The sequence below is a fragment of the Mytilinidion resinicola genome (assembly GCF_010093595.1).
Source record: "Mytilinidion resinicola strain CBS 304.34 unplaced genomic scaffold BDZ99scaffold_30, whole genome shotgun sequence".
NCBI classification, from domain to species: domain Eukaryota; kingdom Fungi; phylum Ascomycota; class Dothideomycetes; order Mytilinidiales; family Mytilinidiaceae; genus Mytilinidion; species Mytilinidion resinicola.
The window spans coordinates 280,518-298,852 of NW_022985466.1; the positions used below are offsets into that span (position 1 = coordinate 280,518).

At 52.1% G+C, this 18,335-nt stretch overlaps 7 protein-coding genes across 7 annotated transcripts; 5 read left to right on the forward strand and 2 right to left on the reverse strand.

Moving 5' to 3' along the window:
* Positions 1-947: 947 nt before the first annotated feature.
* Positions 948-5,989, forward strand: BDZ99DRAFT_454473 (multidrug resistance protein CDR1; the record flags this gene model as incomplete). Its single annotated transcript, XM_033718390.1, has 12 exons — positions 948-1,444; positions 1,495-1,577; positions 1,637-2,088; positions 2,144-2,487; positions 2,533-2,776; positions 2,833-3,212; positions 3,266-3,481; positions 3,537-3,891; positions 3,944-4,256; positions 4,312-4,654; positions 4,719-5,004; positions 5,060-5,989. 12 exons carry the CDS (start codon positions 948-950, stop codon positions 5,987-5,989), a joined length of 4,443 nt encoding a protein of 1,480 aa, XP_033569736.1.
* An 878-nt stretch (positions 5,990-6,867) lies between these two features.
* On the forward strand, positions 6,868-7,687 carry BDZ99DRAFT_338791 (putative short chain dehydrogenase/ reductase; the record flags this gene model as incomplete). Its single annotated transcript, XM_033714337.1, has 2 exons — positions 6,868-7,327; positions 7,389-7,687. Coding segments are annotated over 2 exons (759 nt in total), but the record flags the coding sequence as incomplete, so codon positions are not given.
* Positions 7,688-8,590: 903 nt separating this feature from the next.
* BDZ99DRAFT_503730 (uncharacterized protein) lies at positions 8,591-10,513 on the forward strand (the record flags this gene model as incomplete). The annotated part of the gene is made up of 3 exons (XM_033723983.1): positions 8,591-8,728; positions 8,780-9,117; positions 9,171-10,513. 3 exons carry the CDS (start codon positions 8,591-8,593, stop codon positions 10,414-10,416), a joined length of 1,722 nt encoding a protein of 573 aa, XP_033569738.1. The 3' UTR covers positions 10,417-10,513.
* A 940-nt stretch (positions 10,514-11,453) lies between these two features.
* Positions 11,454-11,789, reverse strand: BDZ99DRAFT_468731 (uncharacterized protein). Its single transcript, XM_033721330.1, has one exon. It carries the CDS (start codon positions 11,774-11,776, stop codon positions 11,486-11,488), a length of 291 nt encoding a protein of 96 aa, XP_033569739.1. The 5' UTR covers positions 11,777-11,789; the 3' UTR covers positions 11,454-11,485.
* Positions 11,790-13,640: 1,851 nt separating this feature from the next.
* BDZ99DRAFT_527206 (uncharacterized protein) lies at positions 13,641-14,120 on the forward strand (the record flags this gene model as incomplete). The annotated part of the gene is made up of 1 exon (XM_033726221.1): positions 13,641-14,120. The coding sequence occupies one exon, from the start codon at positions 13,641-13,643 to the stop codon at positions 14,118-14,120; it is 480 nt and encodes a 159-aa protein (XP_033569740.1).
* A 974-nt stretch (positions 14,121-15,094) lies between these two features.
* Positions 15,095-15,457, reverse strand: BDZ99DRAFT_527207 (uncharacterized protein; the record flags this gene model as incomplete). Its single annotated transcript, XM_033726222.1, has 1 exon — positions 15,095-15,457. One exon carries the CDS (start codon positions 15,455-15,457, stop codon positions 15,095-15,097), a length of 363 nt encoding a protein of 120 aa, XP_033569741.1.
* A 1,282-nt stretch (positions 15,458-16,739) lies between these two features.
* BDZ99DRAFT_199641 (uncharacterized protein) lies at positions 16,740-17,749 on the forward strand. Its single transcript, XM_033713230.1, has 2 exons — positions 16,740-16,772; positions 16,829-17,749. Exon 2 carries the CDS (start codon positions 16,993-16,995, stop codon positions 17,488-17,490), a length of 498 nt encoding a protein of 165 aa, XP_033569742.1. The 5' UTR covers positions 16,740-16,772; positions 16,829-16,992; the 3' UTR covers positions 17,491-17,749.
* The last annotated feature ends 586 nt before the right edge of the window (positions 17,750-18,335 follow it).

Below are 18,335 nucleotides of genomic sequence, written 5' to 3' on the forward strand. Positions count from 1 at the left end.
TTCCTAAGAGTTGGATTTCTATCAGTCTCCACTTAGGCCTCGCTACGCGGACGATTGTGGGCTTTACTCGAGGGGCCTAGCCGCATTCAGTATTTACGCGGGGTGGGGGCGTGGGGGGGTCCTTGCTCGGGAGCGTGGCGAGGCGTCACGGGCCCGAGCTATTTTTGCTCCGATCTCCGTCCCGCTTATTTAACCTTAACTTGATTGGCCACGACCGTCCGTCTACACTTCCCTGTGGCCTCGCGCGGAACCTGAGTCATTTGCGGTGAACCTCCTTTTCTAGGCTAATATTCAGCCGGCTCGAGGAACTCTCGGCCTGAGGCTGCTAACCACCCTTAATGACGCCCAGAAATGCTACCTCGTGCGGTTATTTTAGGGCTTAATTTCACAATGGACCGCCGCATGTGAAAAGAGCTGCATTATCGTCAAGGCTAGAGGCACGTTAAAACACAGCTGACTCGTGCTGAACATCTAGCTGTGGGCCACCAGGGCGGGTCGCCATGCTCCCGCAACCTCCATGGGGAAATATGCCGAAGGCTGGAGTATACAACGAAGTGGCTCAGCGCCTTACGCATACCTCATGCTAGCTGACGACCGGCGCCGAGATCAAAGGCTAGCCGATTTACTTGTTTTGAGCGCAATATCTGGCAATATATACTACATGATGCACCCCTCGTCATTCTTCGTGCGTTTGTAAGTGATATCCGTACCACTCCGGTTGCGTGGGTCTGTCTTTCTTCTAGGGAGCTGTTCTCTCCTATCTTTTTTCTTGCGCTTTTGCTTCTTTGGCTCAATAGCTAAGTGCATAGTCTTTCCGTCCTCGTTTGCCAATTTATTTTACTTCCCCAACGGGCGAGTCCTCCTTCAAATCTCCATTTTCCGAAAATACCATAACTGCACCACCTTGCCGCGCCAGAATGATGGACGACGCCCAAACACTGAACGAAATGAAGGACGAAGAGGTCGTTGCCGACGGCGAGAAAAGTCCTTCAGCTCAATCCTCGCAATCCAATCTAGGCATAGACCGCGAAGATGAAGACCATCTCCACGAGCTTGCGAGGCACATGACTGGTGTCTCAACGGCAGCCAGATACACTTCCGATCCACTGAATCCCTTCCTGGGAACGGATGATCCCACTCTGGACCCTACGTCGGAGAAGTTCAGTCTTAAGCTATGGCTTCAGACCCTCATGAATCTAGCTATCAAGGAACATGGAGAGGTCCCAAGAAAAAACATCGGCGTCTCGTTCCGGAATCTCAGCGCGTATGGCTTCGGGTTCCCAACCGACTATCAAAAGGACTTCTTCAATGTCCTGCTGGAGAGCCAGAACGTCCTCCAGAAGATAATGGGGAAGGGGCAAAAGAGGAGGATTGATATTCTGAGGAACTTCGATGGGCTAGTGAAGCCAGGGGAAATGTTGGTGGTGTTGGGCCGACCCGGAAGGTAGCTCAAGTGGAAGAGAACTCTTCGGAACTAGAACTGATTCTTCCCAGCGGCTGCACAACCTTGCTCAAGACGCTCTCTGGTGACATTAATGGATATTACGTCGATTCCGAGTCGGTCTTGAACTACCAAGGTATTTGCCCCATCCTTCGCCTGGGAAACTCTCTTCTTACCCGTGCGTGCGACTCGTAGGAATCCCAATGGAGAAAATGCACGGCCAATTTCGCGGCGAAACTATCTACAACGCCGAAACCGAAATCCACTTCCCCAACCTCACTGTGGGACAAACTCTCGCATTCGCCGCAAAAGCAAGAGTACCGCGTAACCGGGTCCACGGAGTAACGCGCGAACAGCATGCACAGCATCTCCGCGATGTCGTCATGGCTCTCTTCGGCCTCAGTCATACCGTCAATACGAAGGTCGGTAATGACTACATAAGAGGAGTGAGCGGCGGTGAAAGGAAAAGGGTTAGTATTGCCGAAGCGTTCTTGAGCGGATGTACTATACAATGCTGGGACAACAGTACGAGAGGCCTCGACAGTGCAACTGCACTCGAATTTGTGAAGACTCTGAGGGTGCAGTCGAATGTAACCGGGACCAGCGCGGTAGTGGCAATATACCAGGCTTCTCAGAGCGCTTATGATGTTAGTTCCTTCCCAAGTCCTTCGTCATCTGCGGGTCTAATGATGGGTTGGGCAGGTATTCGACAAAGTCACACTCCTCTACGAAGGGCGACAGATCTATTTTGGTCACATCAACGATGCGAAGAAGTACTTCACCGACATGGGCTTCCATTGTCCAGAAAGGCAGACGACCGCCGACTTCTTGACATCCATCACGAGTGTATCAGAACGCATCATCGAGCCAGGATTCGAGTCAAAAGTCCCTCGAACGCCCGATGAGCTCGCCGCTGCATGGAAGAAGAGTCCCGAATATAAGCGGCTGTTGGAAGAGATACATGCATTCGAGCAAAAGTACGAGATTGGCGGAGAATCTCTTGAGCTCTTCGAGGAAGCGAGAAGGTCACAGCAGGCGAGGTTCATGTAAGTGATAAGCCCTGAGAAGGCTACCGATTGCTGACGTTTAAGGCGTGTGAAATCTCCCTACACCATCTCGGTGCCTATGCAGATCAAGCTATGCTTCGATCGTGGAATGCAGCGATTACAAGGCGACATATCCCTGTTCCTCGAAACAGTCTTCGGTAATTGGGCATTGGGAATCATTCTCGGCTCGATCTACTACAACATTCCCGGCGATGCGTCCAGCTTCTACAGTCGAGGTGCACTTCTATTCTTCACGATTTTGCTCAATGCTTTGAGTAGCTCCACTGAAGTAAGAACTAGACCGAGCGCTGCTATCTATTTACCAAAAACACTGACTGGTTCTAGATCCTCTCACTCTATGTTCAAAGATCCATCGTTGAAAAGCACTCCCGATACGCATTCTACCACCCCTTTACCGAAGCTTTCGCATCCATGCTCACCGAGCTTCCCTCAAAAGTCCTTGTAGCCATCAGTTTAAACCTCACAGTCTATTTCATGGCCGACCTCCGCCGGGAAGCTGGGGCCTTCTTCACATTCTTCATCTTTTCGTTCATCATGACCCTTACAATGTCAAATATTTTCCGGACTATCGCCTCCTTCACGCGAACTCTTTCACAGGCTATGGTGCCAGCCTCTTTCGCTATTCTGGCATTGACAATATATACGGGGTTCGCAATTCCTATTTCGGGGATGCACCCTTGGTTTCGCTGGATAAACTACATAGAGTAAGTCTCTCACTTTAGCTAAGTTTAGTCTCTTCTGCTAATAACGTCACTAGTCCGATCGGCTATGCCTTCGAGAGCCTGATGATCAACGAATTCCGCAACCGCCGCTTCCCCTGCTTGACATATGTTCCCTCAGGACCAGGATACGAGAATGTCAGCGGTGTACAGAGGACTTGCACCGCCGTTGGGAAGCGAGTAGGATCAGAATTCGTAGAGGGCAACGACTATTTGAAGACGGCATTCAATTACGAAGAAGCGCATCTTTGGAGGTATTTTTCAACTTCAACTGTCAAGTGACGCGCAGATTTCTGACACGGACACCAGAAACTTCGGCATCCTTTTCGCATTCTTCCTATTCTTCCTCGCGACGTACTTATTCGGAACTGAATATGTCTCTGCTAAGCAATCGAAAGGCGAGATTCTGGTCTTCAAACGAGGGCATATGCCGACATCTCTGGCGACACAAGTCGATGAGGAGAGCGGTCCCGCTTCGGGCGCTGGCAATGTTGCGGCAGCCATTACAGAACCGGGCGATACGGATGAGATCGTGATACAAAAACAGACAGCCGTTTTCCATTGGAAAGACTTGTGTTATGATATCAAGATCAAGGGCCAACCCAGACGATTACTGGACCACGTGGATGGCTGGGTGAAGCCGGGTACTTTGACTGCCCTCATGGTAACCCAACATCTACATTTGCGAATCGTTGCCAGGGCTAATGAGATTTCAGGGAGCCTCTGGTGCTGGCAAGACAACGCTTCTTGATACGTTGGCCAGTCGAGTGACTATGGGAGTAGTGGCTGGAGACATACTCGTCGATGGGCATCTTCGCGACGAGTCGTTCCAGCGCAAAACGGGCTACGTTCAGCAGCAAGACCTGCACCTGCAAACCTCGACGGTCAGGGAGGCTTTGACGTTCAGTGCTCTTTTACGACAGCCTAAACACGTTAGCCGGGCGGAGAAACTCGAGTATGTCGATCAGGTGATCAAACTTCTCGACATGCAGGAGTACTCAGACGCTGTTGTCGGCGTTCCCGGTGAAGGTAAACTGCGTTTTTGTACGAAATGGTCTTTACACTCACTAACATGTATGTACAGGACTCAACGTGGAACAGCGTAAACGACTTACAATCGGCGTCGAACTCGCAGCAAAGCCGCAGCTCCTCCTCTTCCTCGATGAACCTACTTCCGGCCTCGATAGCCAAACTGCATGGTCCATCTGCGCCTTGCTCCGCAAACTCGCGGAGAATGGGCAAGCAATTCTTTGCACGATTCACCAGCCTTCGGCGGTCCTCTTTCAAAGCTTCGATCGGATATTGCTTCTGGCGAGTGGAGGAAGAACCGTGTACTTCGGTGACATCGGGGAGAACTCGAAGACGCTAATCGATTACTTTGAACGGAGGAGCGATGTCAAGTGTCCGCCGGACGCTAACCCTGCGGAGTAAGTGAACCTCCTCCCAGCCGTGATTTCGAAACTTCGATCAACTGACCGCCGACGTCAACAGGTACATGTTAGAAGTGATAGGTGCAGCTCCGGGCTCTAAAAGCGACCAAGATTGGCCGCAACTATGGCGCGACAGCGAGGAGCGGCGAGCGGTTCGACAGCAACTAGACGAGATGGTCGTGGAACTACCCAAAGTCTCTCAAGTCGATCTCTCGTCTGCTGACGCGCACCAAACCTTCGCCCAGTATTTCGCGTACCAGACACTTCTGGTGACCCGACGCTGCTTTGAGCAGTACTGGCGAACCCCGACGTATCTCTGGTCGAAAGTCGTACTGTGCACCTTACCTGTAAGTAGCTCTCCGCCTCTCTTTCGTTGAGAACGCTTACCGAGCAACCCCCCAGGCCCTCTTCATCGGCTTCTCCTTCTGGGCCGAAAAGAACTCGCTCCAAGGCCTCCAAAACCAAATGTTCGCCATCTTCATGCTCATGATCGTTTTCGGCAACCTCAACCAGCAAATCATGCCGCAATTCGTCACCCAGCGCGCCCTCTACGAAGTGCGCGAACGCCCCTCCAAGACCTACTCGTGGCAAACCTTCATCCTCTCCAACATCTGCGTCGAGCTGCCGTGGAACGCCTTCATGGCCGCCATCATGTTCTTCTGCTGGTATTACCCGATCGGCATGTACAAGAACGCGGAACCCACCAACGCGGTGCACGAGCGCGGGTTCCTCATGTTCCTGCTGATCCTGACGTTCCTGCTGTTCACGTCGACGTTCACGCACATGATGATTGCGGGCATGGAGATGGTCGAGGCGGCGGGCACGCTGAGCACGCTGCTGTTCTCGCTCACGCTCATGTTCTGCGGCGTGCTCGCGACGCCGGCGCAGCTGCCGGGCTTCTGGATCTTCATGTACCGCGTTTCGCCGTTTACGTACCTGATTTCGGCCATGATGGCGACGGGGCTGGCGAATACGGACGTGCAGTGCTCTTCCATCGAAGTCTCGAGGTTCCAGCCGCCGGCGGGCAAGACGTGTGCGGAGTACATGGCCACGTATATGAGCAGCTACGGTGGCCGTGTCTATAATCCGAATGCGACGGCGGACTGCAGCTTTTGCGCGATTACGAGCACGAATCAGTATCTGGCGCAGGTATCGTCGACGTACAGTACCAGGTGGAGGGATTTTGGGATCATGTGGGTGTTTATTGTCTTCAATGTCTTTGCGGCGATTGGGTTGTATTGGCTAGTGCGTGTGCCTAAGAATACGAGGAAGATTAAGGGGAGTAAAGATATGCCGAGGGTAGAGGGGGCGGAAGGGCGGAAGGCGGAATGAGATTGCTCGTTCGAGTGATGTTTGGGGTATGCTTGGGAGCGGAAGGAGGAGGCGGAATCGAGATGGCGGTGTTCATCCGACTGCTCGATTTGGAGATAGGATGGATTTTGGGTTTGGGTGGTTCTAATCGAGGTCGGTCGCGGTCTGCACACACTGCTATTCTCTACTGTCGCTTTCTTTCAGTATAATCTTACGCTCATTCGGTATTAGGATATAGAAATTCGATATATAGTTCATTTCTTAATAATAGCTTCTTGTACAGGACTAGAGATATGATGTTTGAATATGGCAACCTCGTGATACGTGACCAGAGAAGCAATGTTCTAGACGAGGAATTGGCGTTGTGGCGTATGCAAGAAGAGACGCAGAGGTGGTGTGGTGGAATGATGCGACCTAGCATTAGGGAGCTTACGCGGTATCCCTCGGTCATTGGTGGTAACGATCAAATCCTCAGCCGTTTCACTTGAAGAGCCACAGAGTTACACGACTTGGGGCTCGGGACACCGGCAACAGAAGAGACCTCGTGTATACACAAACCCGACTTGAAGCAATCCAGCTCATCTTTCATTACTAACGCCACCCTGACTCCTCCGCCAAGCCGGCATCTTTCGAAATACCGAGATCGCCCTCCGGCATCCATTAGCACCCTATTCCCCTCATTCCGCCTCAAAAGCATTCCCGAGCCATCCTCCTCTCCGCAATCAGCTGATGCCGTGACCGAGAAAGACCCCGCCCCCGGAGGATCTGGAAGCTTGGGGATGCCGGCCGCCGTACCTCTGGTCTTTAATATCAAGATGCCCTGTCTTTTGACGGACGCGTTCATGTGAAATCCCCCAGGATAAACCCAAGATACGTTAATTAAATCACCCATGGCAGAATCCTACTCCGGAAAGACCGTCCTCGTGACCGGCGCCGCGGGCGGCCTGGGCAAGGCCATCTCGACCGCCTTCCTCGAAGCGGGCGCGAATGTGGTTATTGTGGATGTCAACAAGGCGCGCCTCTCTGCGACGGATGAAGAGCTCTCGGCTGCGCATCCAGGGCGTGTTCTGGCGTTAGAAGCGAACCTTACAGACGAACCGGCACTCGAGGAGATGATGAGTACAGTCCTGGCTAAGTTCGGTCGTTTAGACGTGTTGGTCAACAACGCGGGCATCATGGACCTCTTCGACCCCGTTGGCGATTTGGAGAAATCGCTATGGGATAAGGTCATTGCGGTGAACCTCACCGCGCCGATGATGACGAGCAAGCTTGCGGTGAACCAGTTCCTGAAGCAAGAGCCGCAAGGAGGGGCGATCTTGAATGTGGCGAGTACGGCGAGTGTGAAGGGGTTCCCTGCTGGTAAGTCTCATTTTCGAGAGGAAGTTACCAAAGCTGTAGTTAGAAGCTAATTCGACTCCAGGCGCCGCGTATGTCGCCAGCAAGCACGGCGTCATCGGCCTGACGAAGAACACTGCTGTCTTTTATGCGAAGAAGAATATCCGATGCACCGCCATTCTACCTGGACCTATGCAGACCAACGTCACGGACGCCTTTGCGAGCGGCGGCATGAACAAGGACGGCTTTGCGTTCATGGAAAAGACGGCGGCGTTCGAGCCAGCGGTTTCCCCATTACCCAAGGTCGCAGCGAGCGTGTTGTATCTGTGCTCTGAGGCTGGGAGTGTTGCGAATGGGGCGTGTGTGCCGATTGACAATGGATGGCTTGCGTTTTAGGCTGCGAGAAGTGGAATTTTGGTTCAGCGTTTGGGCGATTTCAGGGTACTGTAGATATCACATAGTGACTAATATGAATGTCGTGTTGAACTAACTTTTAGAAGATAACTGACACTATTTTCATAATACCGAACTATCTGTCAGATACTAGCTTACTTACCCGTGCAATGCTTCACTATGGAGTAACACGTGGCGTGGTGCCAAGGTAGAATAAATAAGCGCAAAACCTAGAGAAGGCTTCGGTAGTATTAGAGACTGTCGTTAACTGCCTCTATAGGTTTTCAAACCTACACTTCCAGTGAAGCGCCACCCCGCCACAGGTCGGCGGTTGCGGGGCAGCTGTAGTCACTCCCCCTGCTATGATTACGAAGCCCACTTATGCAACTGCGCAGCCCTATCGCAGCTCTCCACCCAGTTGTTCTCTTGAAATGTTGAACAGCCTTCCTGTATTCATAACGTCAATCAGCAACGCCAGAGTGGAAAACGAAGTGAGCCTTGCGATGCTCAAGTCTCCCTCCATCTTGTAGCTTTAAGACACTGATTGGTTCACTGCTGCGGAGAAGCTGCAAGTTTGCGTTGAAAGGTTCACCGATTAATTCAGCCTGGTAAAAGCAAGCCAACTGGCAAACGCGGCAGACGGCGAGGCAGATTGAGCACACCCCGAGTTGATGAACTACCATATATCTGTCAGGGAGTTGCGTCACCTCTTGTATATATAGCCTCACCTTCCTCCAGACTTCCCTCTCTTCTCTACATCCTCATTCATTACGTCACGTGCACAGCATACAGCTCCTTCTTCCATGACTATATCCCTCAAGCATCTCCAGTTTGGTGTGTCTCGTTACGCTATCTTTGATTCTCCTGCTAGACACGTGATGATAACGCGTCGTCATGGAAGTTTTCGGAACCGTAGCGAGCGTTATAGCTTTGATGAAGCTAGTCGCCCAGCTTAGAGAAAAAGCTTATGCGGATCCAAATGCTAGAAAAGAAGTCGAAAGTTGTTGTATAGTCTTATCAGGAGTTGCCTATGTACGTTGACGCTCTCTCACCTGAATAACACTGATTGTGACATTCCGTCAGTCATTCGAAATCATTCACACCTTGTCAAGCGGACCCGAGCCAGCCCCAGCTCTTATCGTGGAGATACAGGGCCAATCGCAAAATGTTGTTGAGGTGTGCTCAGAGAGAATCGAATCCATCATAAAGGATGTACAGGAACTCGTTAAAAAGTTTGCAATCGCCCGAAAGAACCCAAACCCCTTCACCAATTGGGCTGCAAGGCTCCGTTCAAGATCAAAGTCCAGCGAGACAAAGGTGAAGCCTCAACGTATCCGCAATTTAGTTGAGGAGGCAAAGGTTCTGGAAAGGTCGTTGCACTTTGCAATGTCAAGCCTTATATATGCGAAGATGGGGGCCAGGTAAGTAGCGTTGTAAAAACCTTGCTATCGCCTACTAAGATGTCGTCATGAAGCCACACGGACTGGCAGCAAACCTTCAAAGACATGATTGAACGGTTCGAGAAGAGTCAGCAGGCCTGGCGAGCTGAAACGTCTTCGATTGGGGTTTATACTACTACAATGAGAGCGGAGCATAGCACGACATCACAACCTCTACAGGATGTCTCCGAGACAGAAGGAGGTTCCGACCACGAGGCTTCTCGAAACTCACCCGGAGCACTCATCCTGGTTAACGAATCTTCCAGCCTGTCAGAGGGTCTCGAAAGCGAGACTGAGATGGTCGCAGAGATTTTCGACGATGGACGAGTCGTCCCGTACAGCTACTACAATGCTGGCGAGGAACACGATACAACTCACGCAGAGACTACCTCTGAATCCGAGACTGGAGACACCGATACGCCAATCGAAATCGAGACCGATGCTCTCACACACGAACCAGAAGCCTCAGACCATGAAATACAATGCACCAGGAGGCTCAGCAATGAGACTACAGAGATCAGTCGCTCCGGATCGGTTTTTCTCGATGCAGCCACCAACATCGCTTCCTGCTGGAGTGACGACACGAATGCATTTCGCTTTTGTGTTCACCACCTCAGTGTGCAAGATGATGGACAGTTCACTGCCATGTTGCGAGAGCCTTGCTGTCCCGCTATTGGGCCTTGCCATCATATCTCGTTGCACTGGCGCGAAGACTCGCTGCGTACTGTAAAACTGCCGGTAATGTTCGATGTCACAGTTCGCCAGGGACAGATCCTCTCCAACGCCGACCTTAGTGAGCAGGCCGAACGAGCAGATGTTCCCATCCTGTGCTTTTTACCAAGCTGTTCGAACAGGGATATGCATACCCTGATTTACATGCTCGAAGGAGCACGCACTGGGTACGCAGCTCCTAACAGCGATTTTACCATCATGCAGTCATGGCCAGCGAACAGCGAGGACGAAGACTCCGCTGAAGAGGAAGAGCTGAATGGTAACAACGACGAGGCAAATTCTGACCTCGGAGAGGACAACGAAGAAAGGCAAGACGAAGGTGATCGAAACACGGCAAAATGCGGTATTGGAAATTATACTGCGGTACCGTGTTTCTTCTGTGGTCGCGACGCTTTGCAACCCACGATGAGCGCAGAGGGGTCTTGGGGAATTTTGATTTACCGCAATGATTCGATTGGCTACAACTGCAGTCGATGCGAGAAGAGGACTTGGGTGTCAGGTGGAGAGTGGACGCTTGCACCGCCAGGTGGCACCTGGAACACTTGGTAAGCCAAAAGGTAGATCCAGGTGCTACTATCACTACTTCACAGATTGTTTTAGACACGGATAAATTTTGAATGTAATGATGCGTAGAATGAATATGCCTGGTTTTTGTACATTAGAATAGACTTCGTACGTTGTAGCGTGAACGTTTTTGAAAAGCCCTGGATGTAGCGACTCATGCAACGCGTCCCCAACGTTTATTGCGCTGATCAGAATAGCGTGTATACTGTAAGGTATATTATGAGATGTGCCAGCGATCATTTTCTGCGCCTATTACTTCTGGGAAGGCTTGGACTAGGGCCCTCGGGCCTCATCTGAGTAGGTGGGGTAACCTTACCCTCTGAAAATGTTCCTGGTGGAAGCCGCTTTTGCAAGCGACTGTACTATTCGAGCCATATTTGCAAGATGGCTCTGAGACAACGAAAGTGAGAGCCTCGCAGTCGGCCAAGGGGCCATCCGAGGATCGCACCGAGCTCTCGGGACTCAATCAGCCGAGTACCCGGGTAGCGGGCACGTGACATGCCCCCATCAGCGTCGGTCCAACGTCAATTTATTCCAAATAGCAGCTTTCATGCACCCTTTCATTCGTCGGATCGGTACTGATTTACTCGTTTATCTCCTGAGGCGTCAAGTGATGTGCTGTGCAAGGAGCAATTCGTCTCACCTAGCTCCTAAGCACACCGCGTACAATCAAAGCTTGTGCATATCAACCCGTGCCAGAATTCTAGTTGAGGATGAATTGAGAATGAACAAAATCCGATATGTGTTAGTTCGCTAAGTATCCGCCTAACATTATTCAAGTTGCAATCATTCTTATTCCTTCTGGAGGAAGGCGTGCATGTGTATGCTGGAGGTAGGACGCGTGAAAGGATTGATACGGCACTGTTTGTCCGCCGAGAAAGTGAGATCTAGACCGCTCGTGGTGACGATCAACTTCTGTAGATGGCGTTTGATACAGCAGTATGCTGTACGCAGTGAACGTGATGCATTGGTCGGATAAGATGCATCGCCATTACACATTACGCTATTGTATCATCAACCTCGCCGTCCGGACCTTCCACCTCCATTTGAAACCTCAAGCCATACAATTTCCCTGGTAATAAGTCTTCCCATCAGTGCTGGTAGTCGGATCCCAATCGTGCACCCCACGGCTACAGCTAGTTGTCGTACAACTCTCCTGCGGACTCGAAGGCGAGGTGAAGTAGACCCAGCACGTGTTGGCCGTAGCATCCGTAGAGTAGTACACGCAATTGCTATTCAGGAAGCAGGCGTTGCAGCAGGCGGACGCGCTGCCTACGCTACCCCACATACCCAGCTGGACAATGGCGCCGTTGTGGAAGCTTGGCGTACCGGGTATTTGCTGCATGTTCTCGGGCGCGCACGAATCGAGCCATGTCGTTGCCGTGGCGGACTCGCTCTCGGTAACCGTAGCGACTTCTGTCGTGGCTGTCGTAGCCGTTTCGGTTAAGGTTTCCGTCGTCTGCACGGTGGTTGCTTGCGGCACTATGGAGATAGCGGTGAGAACAGCAGTATCTTGAACTAGCGTGGTCGCTTGTTCTACGGCAGTGTCTGCAATCAGAGTGGTCAATTGTTGGGCGGTAGTGCCTTTAACCAGGGTGGTCAATTTCTGGACGGTTGGCTGTGTGATGAACGTGCCGATTGTAGCGACGACGGTCACAGACTTTGTGGTAGTAAGAGGAGACTTTGTGACCGTCCGAGTAATCGTGGTTGGAGAGCTTTGGCAAGACTTGGTCGCGGTGAGGTAGCACGAGCAGTCCTTGGGAAGGGGATTCTTGGGTCTTTTGAGGAGGCCCTCGTCGCGCTTGACTGCTTGGCAATAATTTGCCTCATGACGAAGCAACGACGTGGTTGTCGTGCTGGTACTGTGGGCTCCTTTGTCTGTGCCATCATGCATAGAGTGGGTGGAGAGATACTGACGAGGTTGTGGTGGTAGTAGCGGTGTATGTCTCTGGAACCGTGATGGTGGCGTAGTCAGTCTCGGTGCTGTAGTCCGTCTCGGTGCTAAATTGAGTCTCGGTGGTGAACTGAGTCTCGGTGCTAAATTGAGTCTGGGTGGAATATTCAGTCTCGGTGCTGAATTGACTCTCGATGGTGATTTGAGTCTCGGTCCGAAGTCATTGGGCATGTTGAGATGCAAATATTAAGCAACCCCAGAGTAGAAATTTCAAGGAATGATAAACTTGTCGGTGGGAAAGAAGGAGACAAGAGTGCAGGGGCTCGACTCCAGCCTCCTCGACAGCCGCAAAACTAATTCTCATGCACATGCAAGCCTCCGCGCTTTCTGATATTGGGTGCTGCAAGGCTGAGACAACTGAATCAATCACTACGATAGGGGAACCGAGATTTTCCATGTCCCACGCCTTGTGAAACCACGAAAGGCCGAAGAAAGCAAATAAGGAGGCGAACGGGTAGAGAAGGCTGGTGCGTGTAACGGGCGCGTCTGGGTGAAGGAGAGAGAGAAAGGAAATAATCACGTGGCGTTGCTTCTTTATGGCACGTATTTACCATGAGCAGGGGCGGGCTTCGCACAAGTAAGGTAAGATAGAGCAAAGAAGACTTCTTTGGGGCACCTGTGAGAGGAGGCTCGGGTTGCTCAGATGGAGCATTTCAGCCCTCAATCTAACCATGGCAGCTCCGTAGGAGACTCAAAAGGCACACATCTTGCAGGGTCCCGAGTCCGAAGGGAGATCATAAGCGAGATGGCGGTAGTTCGTGATACACAGTCAATTAAGAAGCGTAGGCAACGATCCTCACGGTCCGCCGCTGAGTAACTGTTTGCAGATCCAGCTTGATGAGACGAACATGTGGCCGGCAATCGGTTGGCAACAGTTGATAGCGCACCAATGCCAAATGGTCGTAACTAATGCCGCAAAGATGATGATATTCTCGTCGGCTTGCTGGCTCGGGGAAGCCGGGAAGCGGCAAAGGAGGCGCCAAGGAACTTCAACCTCGCTCCGTTCCCCATCACCACCGCCAGCATTACGACCCAACAACAAATTATTCCCGTCGAGACGCCTCCGAAGGCTGTATCCTGAGATGGCCCGATCTCCTTGAAGTTCAGGATCGTCGAAATTCACTGCCTCCGAGCGCCCCCAACCGTCTGCAGATTCATCAACAACACGACGCACAGAGAGCCTATCTTACCTCCTCAACCGCACAAGCCCCCTCAATGGCCTTCCGTACCCTCAGACGAGCTTCGCCAACGAATAATGGAACGAACAGTGTACTCGGAGCTGTCAATGGAGTTTCATCGAAGCCTACACCGCTGGGAGCCCTTCATCAACTACAGCTATATCCTCATCGAAGACCCGCGCATCCGTCAACGAAAGCTACGAGAGGTGTTCCACTGGACTCGCACTAGGGCTTGGATAGCCTTTGATGGCCCGATACTTGGGATACGAAGATCATGTTCCCTCTCCGGAGTCGACTTCCGGAGTCGACTTCCAACTGCAGCAACGGCAGAACGCGTCAACTTTTTCCCGGGAAGTCGAGCTCGGAGGAAGCAGCAGAGGAACAAGAAAGGAATAGAACAAGGAAAAATGGAATACTGTGGGGTAGGTGTCCCAGGAAGGCACCCAGGTATTGGCCTGGTCACCCTAGGACAGTGCGGCATTGCCGTCCTCGGCGGGCTGCGAGACTCGAGTTTGTCACTACCGGAAAATGGCTTACTGGGACTCAAGGGGGAATAAACTCGACACAAGTAACTCCTTATGCAGCCTGAAGTGCCTAAGATGGAGTTCGCGAGTCAGAAGCCTTCGTGTGCCTCTGCAAAAGGGCGTCGTCAACTCGAACTTGAGCTCTTGCATCTGAGAAACGGTGCAATGAGCAATGCTTCTCGAAGCATGTCCAGAGCCTTCGGTTGAGTTTGAAGACAAATTCGATTGAATTTCGAAGGCGGTGTGCCTATGCGCGGTCTTGTCGACCTCCGCCCGAAGGAGGCAGCAATATGAGAGGAAAGAAACGACCTAATCTCTTACCTATACGACCTATCCCGGGTTTTCTGCCTCCGATCAGACAGAAAAGCAACGCCCACAGACCGCCTCGACGTCTTGATCAATGGCGAACGTTCACAGCTCGTCCATGTTCGGCTCTGTGGAACGTAGTGCGTAACCCGGAACTGACGCCTTGATGGGAGCAGTCAGGTTACCATCATCTTTACATCTCTGACTAAGAGCGTGTTGTGATAGGAGGGCGATCCCCTCTCATGTTACATGGGGGGCAAGAACGAGCCTCATCTTGCTACAAGAAACTTAGGTCGAAATCAAACCAAACACCAAAAAATTCCAATTTGGGACCGATATGCCTTGAAGATGACCAATATTTCGGGAAAGAAGTATTTTTCTGGGGTCTCCTGTCTAAGACATACTGCTTTGTGGTGAGCTGTCGGCGTTGCAGTCGCGCTCTGGAAAGATGGAAGGGATCTGGCTCTCATGTGTAGCACTGCAAATCAGGGGCAGGTTTGAGGACTCTTGCAGTTTTCTTTTCATTACCACGATGGCTCAGATGGTATCTCCAGCGATCAGAATGCTCTCCTGCCCTACTCAAAATCGGCGGCCATGCTGCCTGGTAAGCCTATTCAAGCAATCAGTAAGTCTCTTCTGCTGTCTGAGCATATGCCTCCCGATACAGACCTTCTCCTTCCAAATATTCCATGCTCCTGAGTCTATGGGTCGCCTTCGACTGCTGGTTCTTTGACTCCATCTTTCTCGTCGTCGCTTTCATATCCGTCTTCCATGTTCTTCTTTTCAATTTCTTCATCTTTCTCCATCTCTTCAACTTCGGCCTTCTTTTCCTCATTCTCTTCTTCCTTATTCTCTCCCGTTGCTTCCTCCTTTCTGAGGTTCTCCGCATCCTCCACGTCTTCCCCAACGACGATGGCCTTGCTCTTCCCAAATCGGCGGCTGCGATGGTTTGGCGGCATTGGGAAGGAGTCCAGGGTGTCCGAAAAGCTCATGCTCTCTGCGCCGCTGGATCTACCGTCATTTCCATTGCCCTTGCTGGATTGCTCTGCCTGATTGTTCGCCATCCCGCTGTTTGGACGTCTCCGGGGGTCCGCAAACTCAGTCTAGGTGCTGTCAAGGCGTTAGTTGCTGTCTACGAATTCATGCGCGCTCAGCCCATAGACCAGCCTCACGCTTTTTGGTCTACGACATGAGGCCATAGGGAACGCCCATCTTTCCAGTCCGCGCCCTTTGCTCATTCGCTGGAGGGCTAGCTATAACCTGTCGCGCGCACCCCGCCGGCCGCTGAAACCTGACAGAGCAATCTCCAGCCTACCTCGATCTCGCTGTTCTTACTTGGATTGAAGCTTTTCGCAGTGGAATCGCGGACTAAGTGTGGTGGAGGAGCGTTGTTGCTTGATGGTCTGGTTGCTGCGCGCCAGATCCGCATTTGGTGATGCATCAACGCCAAGCCTCTATATCTCCACCACAAGACCGGCATGCCCACGATTCGCGCTCACATCTCAGTAGGAGCTGATGAGCCTGTATATCACGCCGATCCGCTCGTTCCGCTGATGGCGAAGATAGAAAGTCACAGGCGCCCTCCAAGTGCCGCGCGTCCAGAGCTGTAGCTGTCTCCGGAGCTCTAGAACAGGGCCATGCGAAGCTTACATTGCCTGCCTTGCCATGACGGTATACGCAGGCGAGCCAGGAACAGTTCTAGGGCCTGGCACTGCGCGTGCACAGACTCGTAGATATGGCTATGCGCATCCCTTGTTTGCTGGAATGAACAAAAACCTCGAAAATCTTCGAATCCCCCAAATCAGGGCCTCCGGTCTTCGATAATTGCGATAGCGTACATGTTCTTGATGGACTTCATGGTATACCAAAAGTTCGTACAATTACAGCACATCCTCATTCAAAATCATATGTCCAGGAGGCCGTCCACGGCGTGAGTATATCACTGACTCCTTGCCGCTAATTCACAACACATAGGTCTTTATATCACTTACTCCCTCGAGATGATACAGCTAGGAGGCTCTCTGTTGCTCAAATATAGGGCCAATCTCCCGTCGTTGTGCGCTCGCTGGCGCTCTTCGAGTATCACAAGGTGGTCGACTTGAGCGACTCGAGCTTCAATTAACCCTCTCTTTCGGCGTGAATTGCCCATATAGGGGTGAATCAAGTAGCTGCTGCCGTCCGATTGCGAGAGCTTCTAGAGGGATGAAGGCTGCATACGATCACCTATAGTGAAGGCACTTTTAACCTACACAGGCCCCAATATGCGTGCTCTTGTGGTGTGGGTAGCGAAAAAGGGGTGGCCCAAGCGCCCCACAAATCCCTTTTGTTGACGGCCGCGTCGAAACCTCCGACTCTTCGGCCCACTAATCGACAAACTACGTAAGTCTTGGAATCGCCCTTCAAAACGTCGTATGAAGCTAATAGCAGTGCTCTAGATCATTGTAGGAGTGAAGCTGGTTTCGAGACCAGCGAGTAGCAGCAGCCGCAAAGCCACGGCGCTCTACATTGGCGACAGAGAGCCACCATCACCACCACAACCCTCGAAATCTCGCTCCTCTCCGCGCTTTTCTTCTCCCTCTTCGCCGCCGCCACCGCCGCCATGCCTCCCCGCCGAGCTCCTCGCTGGGACGTCCGGCCGCCGGTCATCGATCTGGTCGCCCTCGGGGCTAGGATCGAGGAGGAGAGTTTGGGCCTCGCTGAGGCCTACCTCGAGGCCCTGGAGGCCGCCGTCGAGCCCCTCGGCGTGCTCCACCGCATGCGGGAGTACCGCCGCGGCCACGCTCTTGGAGCGGTGCGTACGCTGGCGCGGGACCTTCCGGGGCTGATGGAGCCCTTCAGCGTCGCTTTTTGCGAGTATTGGAGGCTGGAGCTGGGGGTGATTGCCCGGCTTCGGCGGGAGTTTGTGAACCGGGGTTTGGCGGTGCCCCACGGGGCGAGGCGGATGACGGATTGGGAGGAGGAGATGGCGGCGATTGGGTCGGAGTTGGGCCTCGCGTGGCTGGAGTTGGTGCAGTGGATGGAGGCGGAAGAGGCGAGGCTGGCGAGGCTGGCGGCGGCGAGGGAGAGGAGGGCGAGGCAGAGGAGGCAGAGGAGGTAGTGGCAGGTGTGGAGTAGATGGAGGTGTGTTGTGCTGTGTGTGGGCCTTCCGGGAATAAAAGTTCTTTTTGACTGTTTGACTACAGAAGTTACCCAATGCGTGATTGAGTGCCTATGATCATAAACTTCGATTCGAGCGTCTCAGCCTACCATTTTGATATCACGTTGCTAGTTGTAAGGGTCTCCTGGGCTTTTGATATCTTGGATGAGCCAATGTAATTGTTCACGCGTTTTGAATTAACTGTACGGAGTTAGTTTCGTACTTGAGCCCTCGAGAGTCTCCTGGCCGTATAACCTTAAGGAAGCGAGTGATGTAAATATCTATGCGTTGTAAATCAGTCACACGGAGATTTTAGCATGCTGGAGCCTTCAAGACGCTCCTGGACGTATGAGAAGTACGTAGTGAGCAATGTCATTGTGCATGCGGTTTAAATATATCCCACGGAATTCGCAATATGTTTACGGCTCCGAGAGCCTCCCGGACGTATGAGAGCTATGGAGCAAGCAATGTAAATATCTATGCGTTTTGGATCTGTCCCATGGAATTCGTAGCATACTTACGCCTCCCAGGCCCTCCTGGACGTATGAGAATTGAGGAACAAGTAATGTAAACACCCATGCTTTGTATACCAGTCGCACAGAGTTCATAGCATACGCACGCCTTCAAGAGTCTCCTGGACGTCAGAAAATTAGGAGCGAGTGATGTAACTGTCTGCGCGGTTTGAATCTGTCCTAAGGCGTTTGTAGTAATTTTACAGCTCCAAGAGCCTCCTGGACGTATGAAAATCAAGGAGTAAACTCGGGTTGTAACAGCTACAACCTAGGATCAACAACTCATACGGTTCA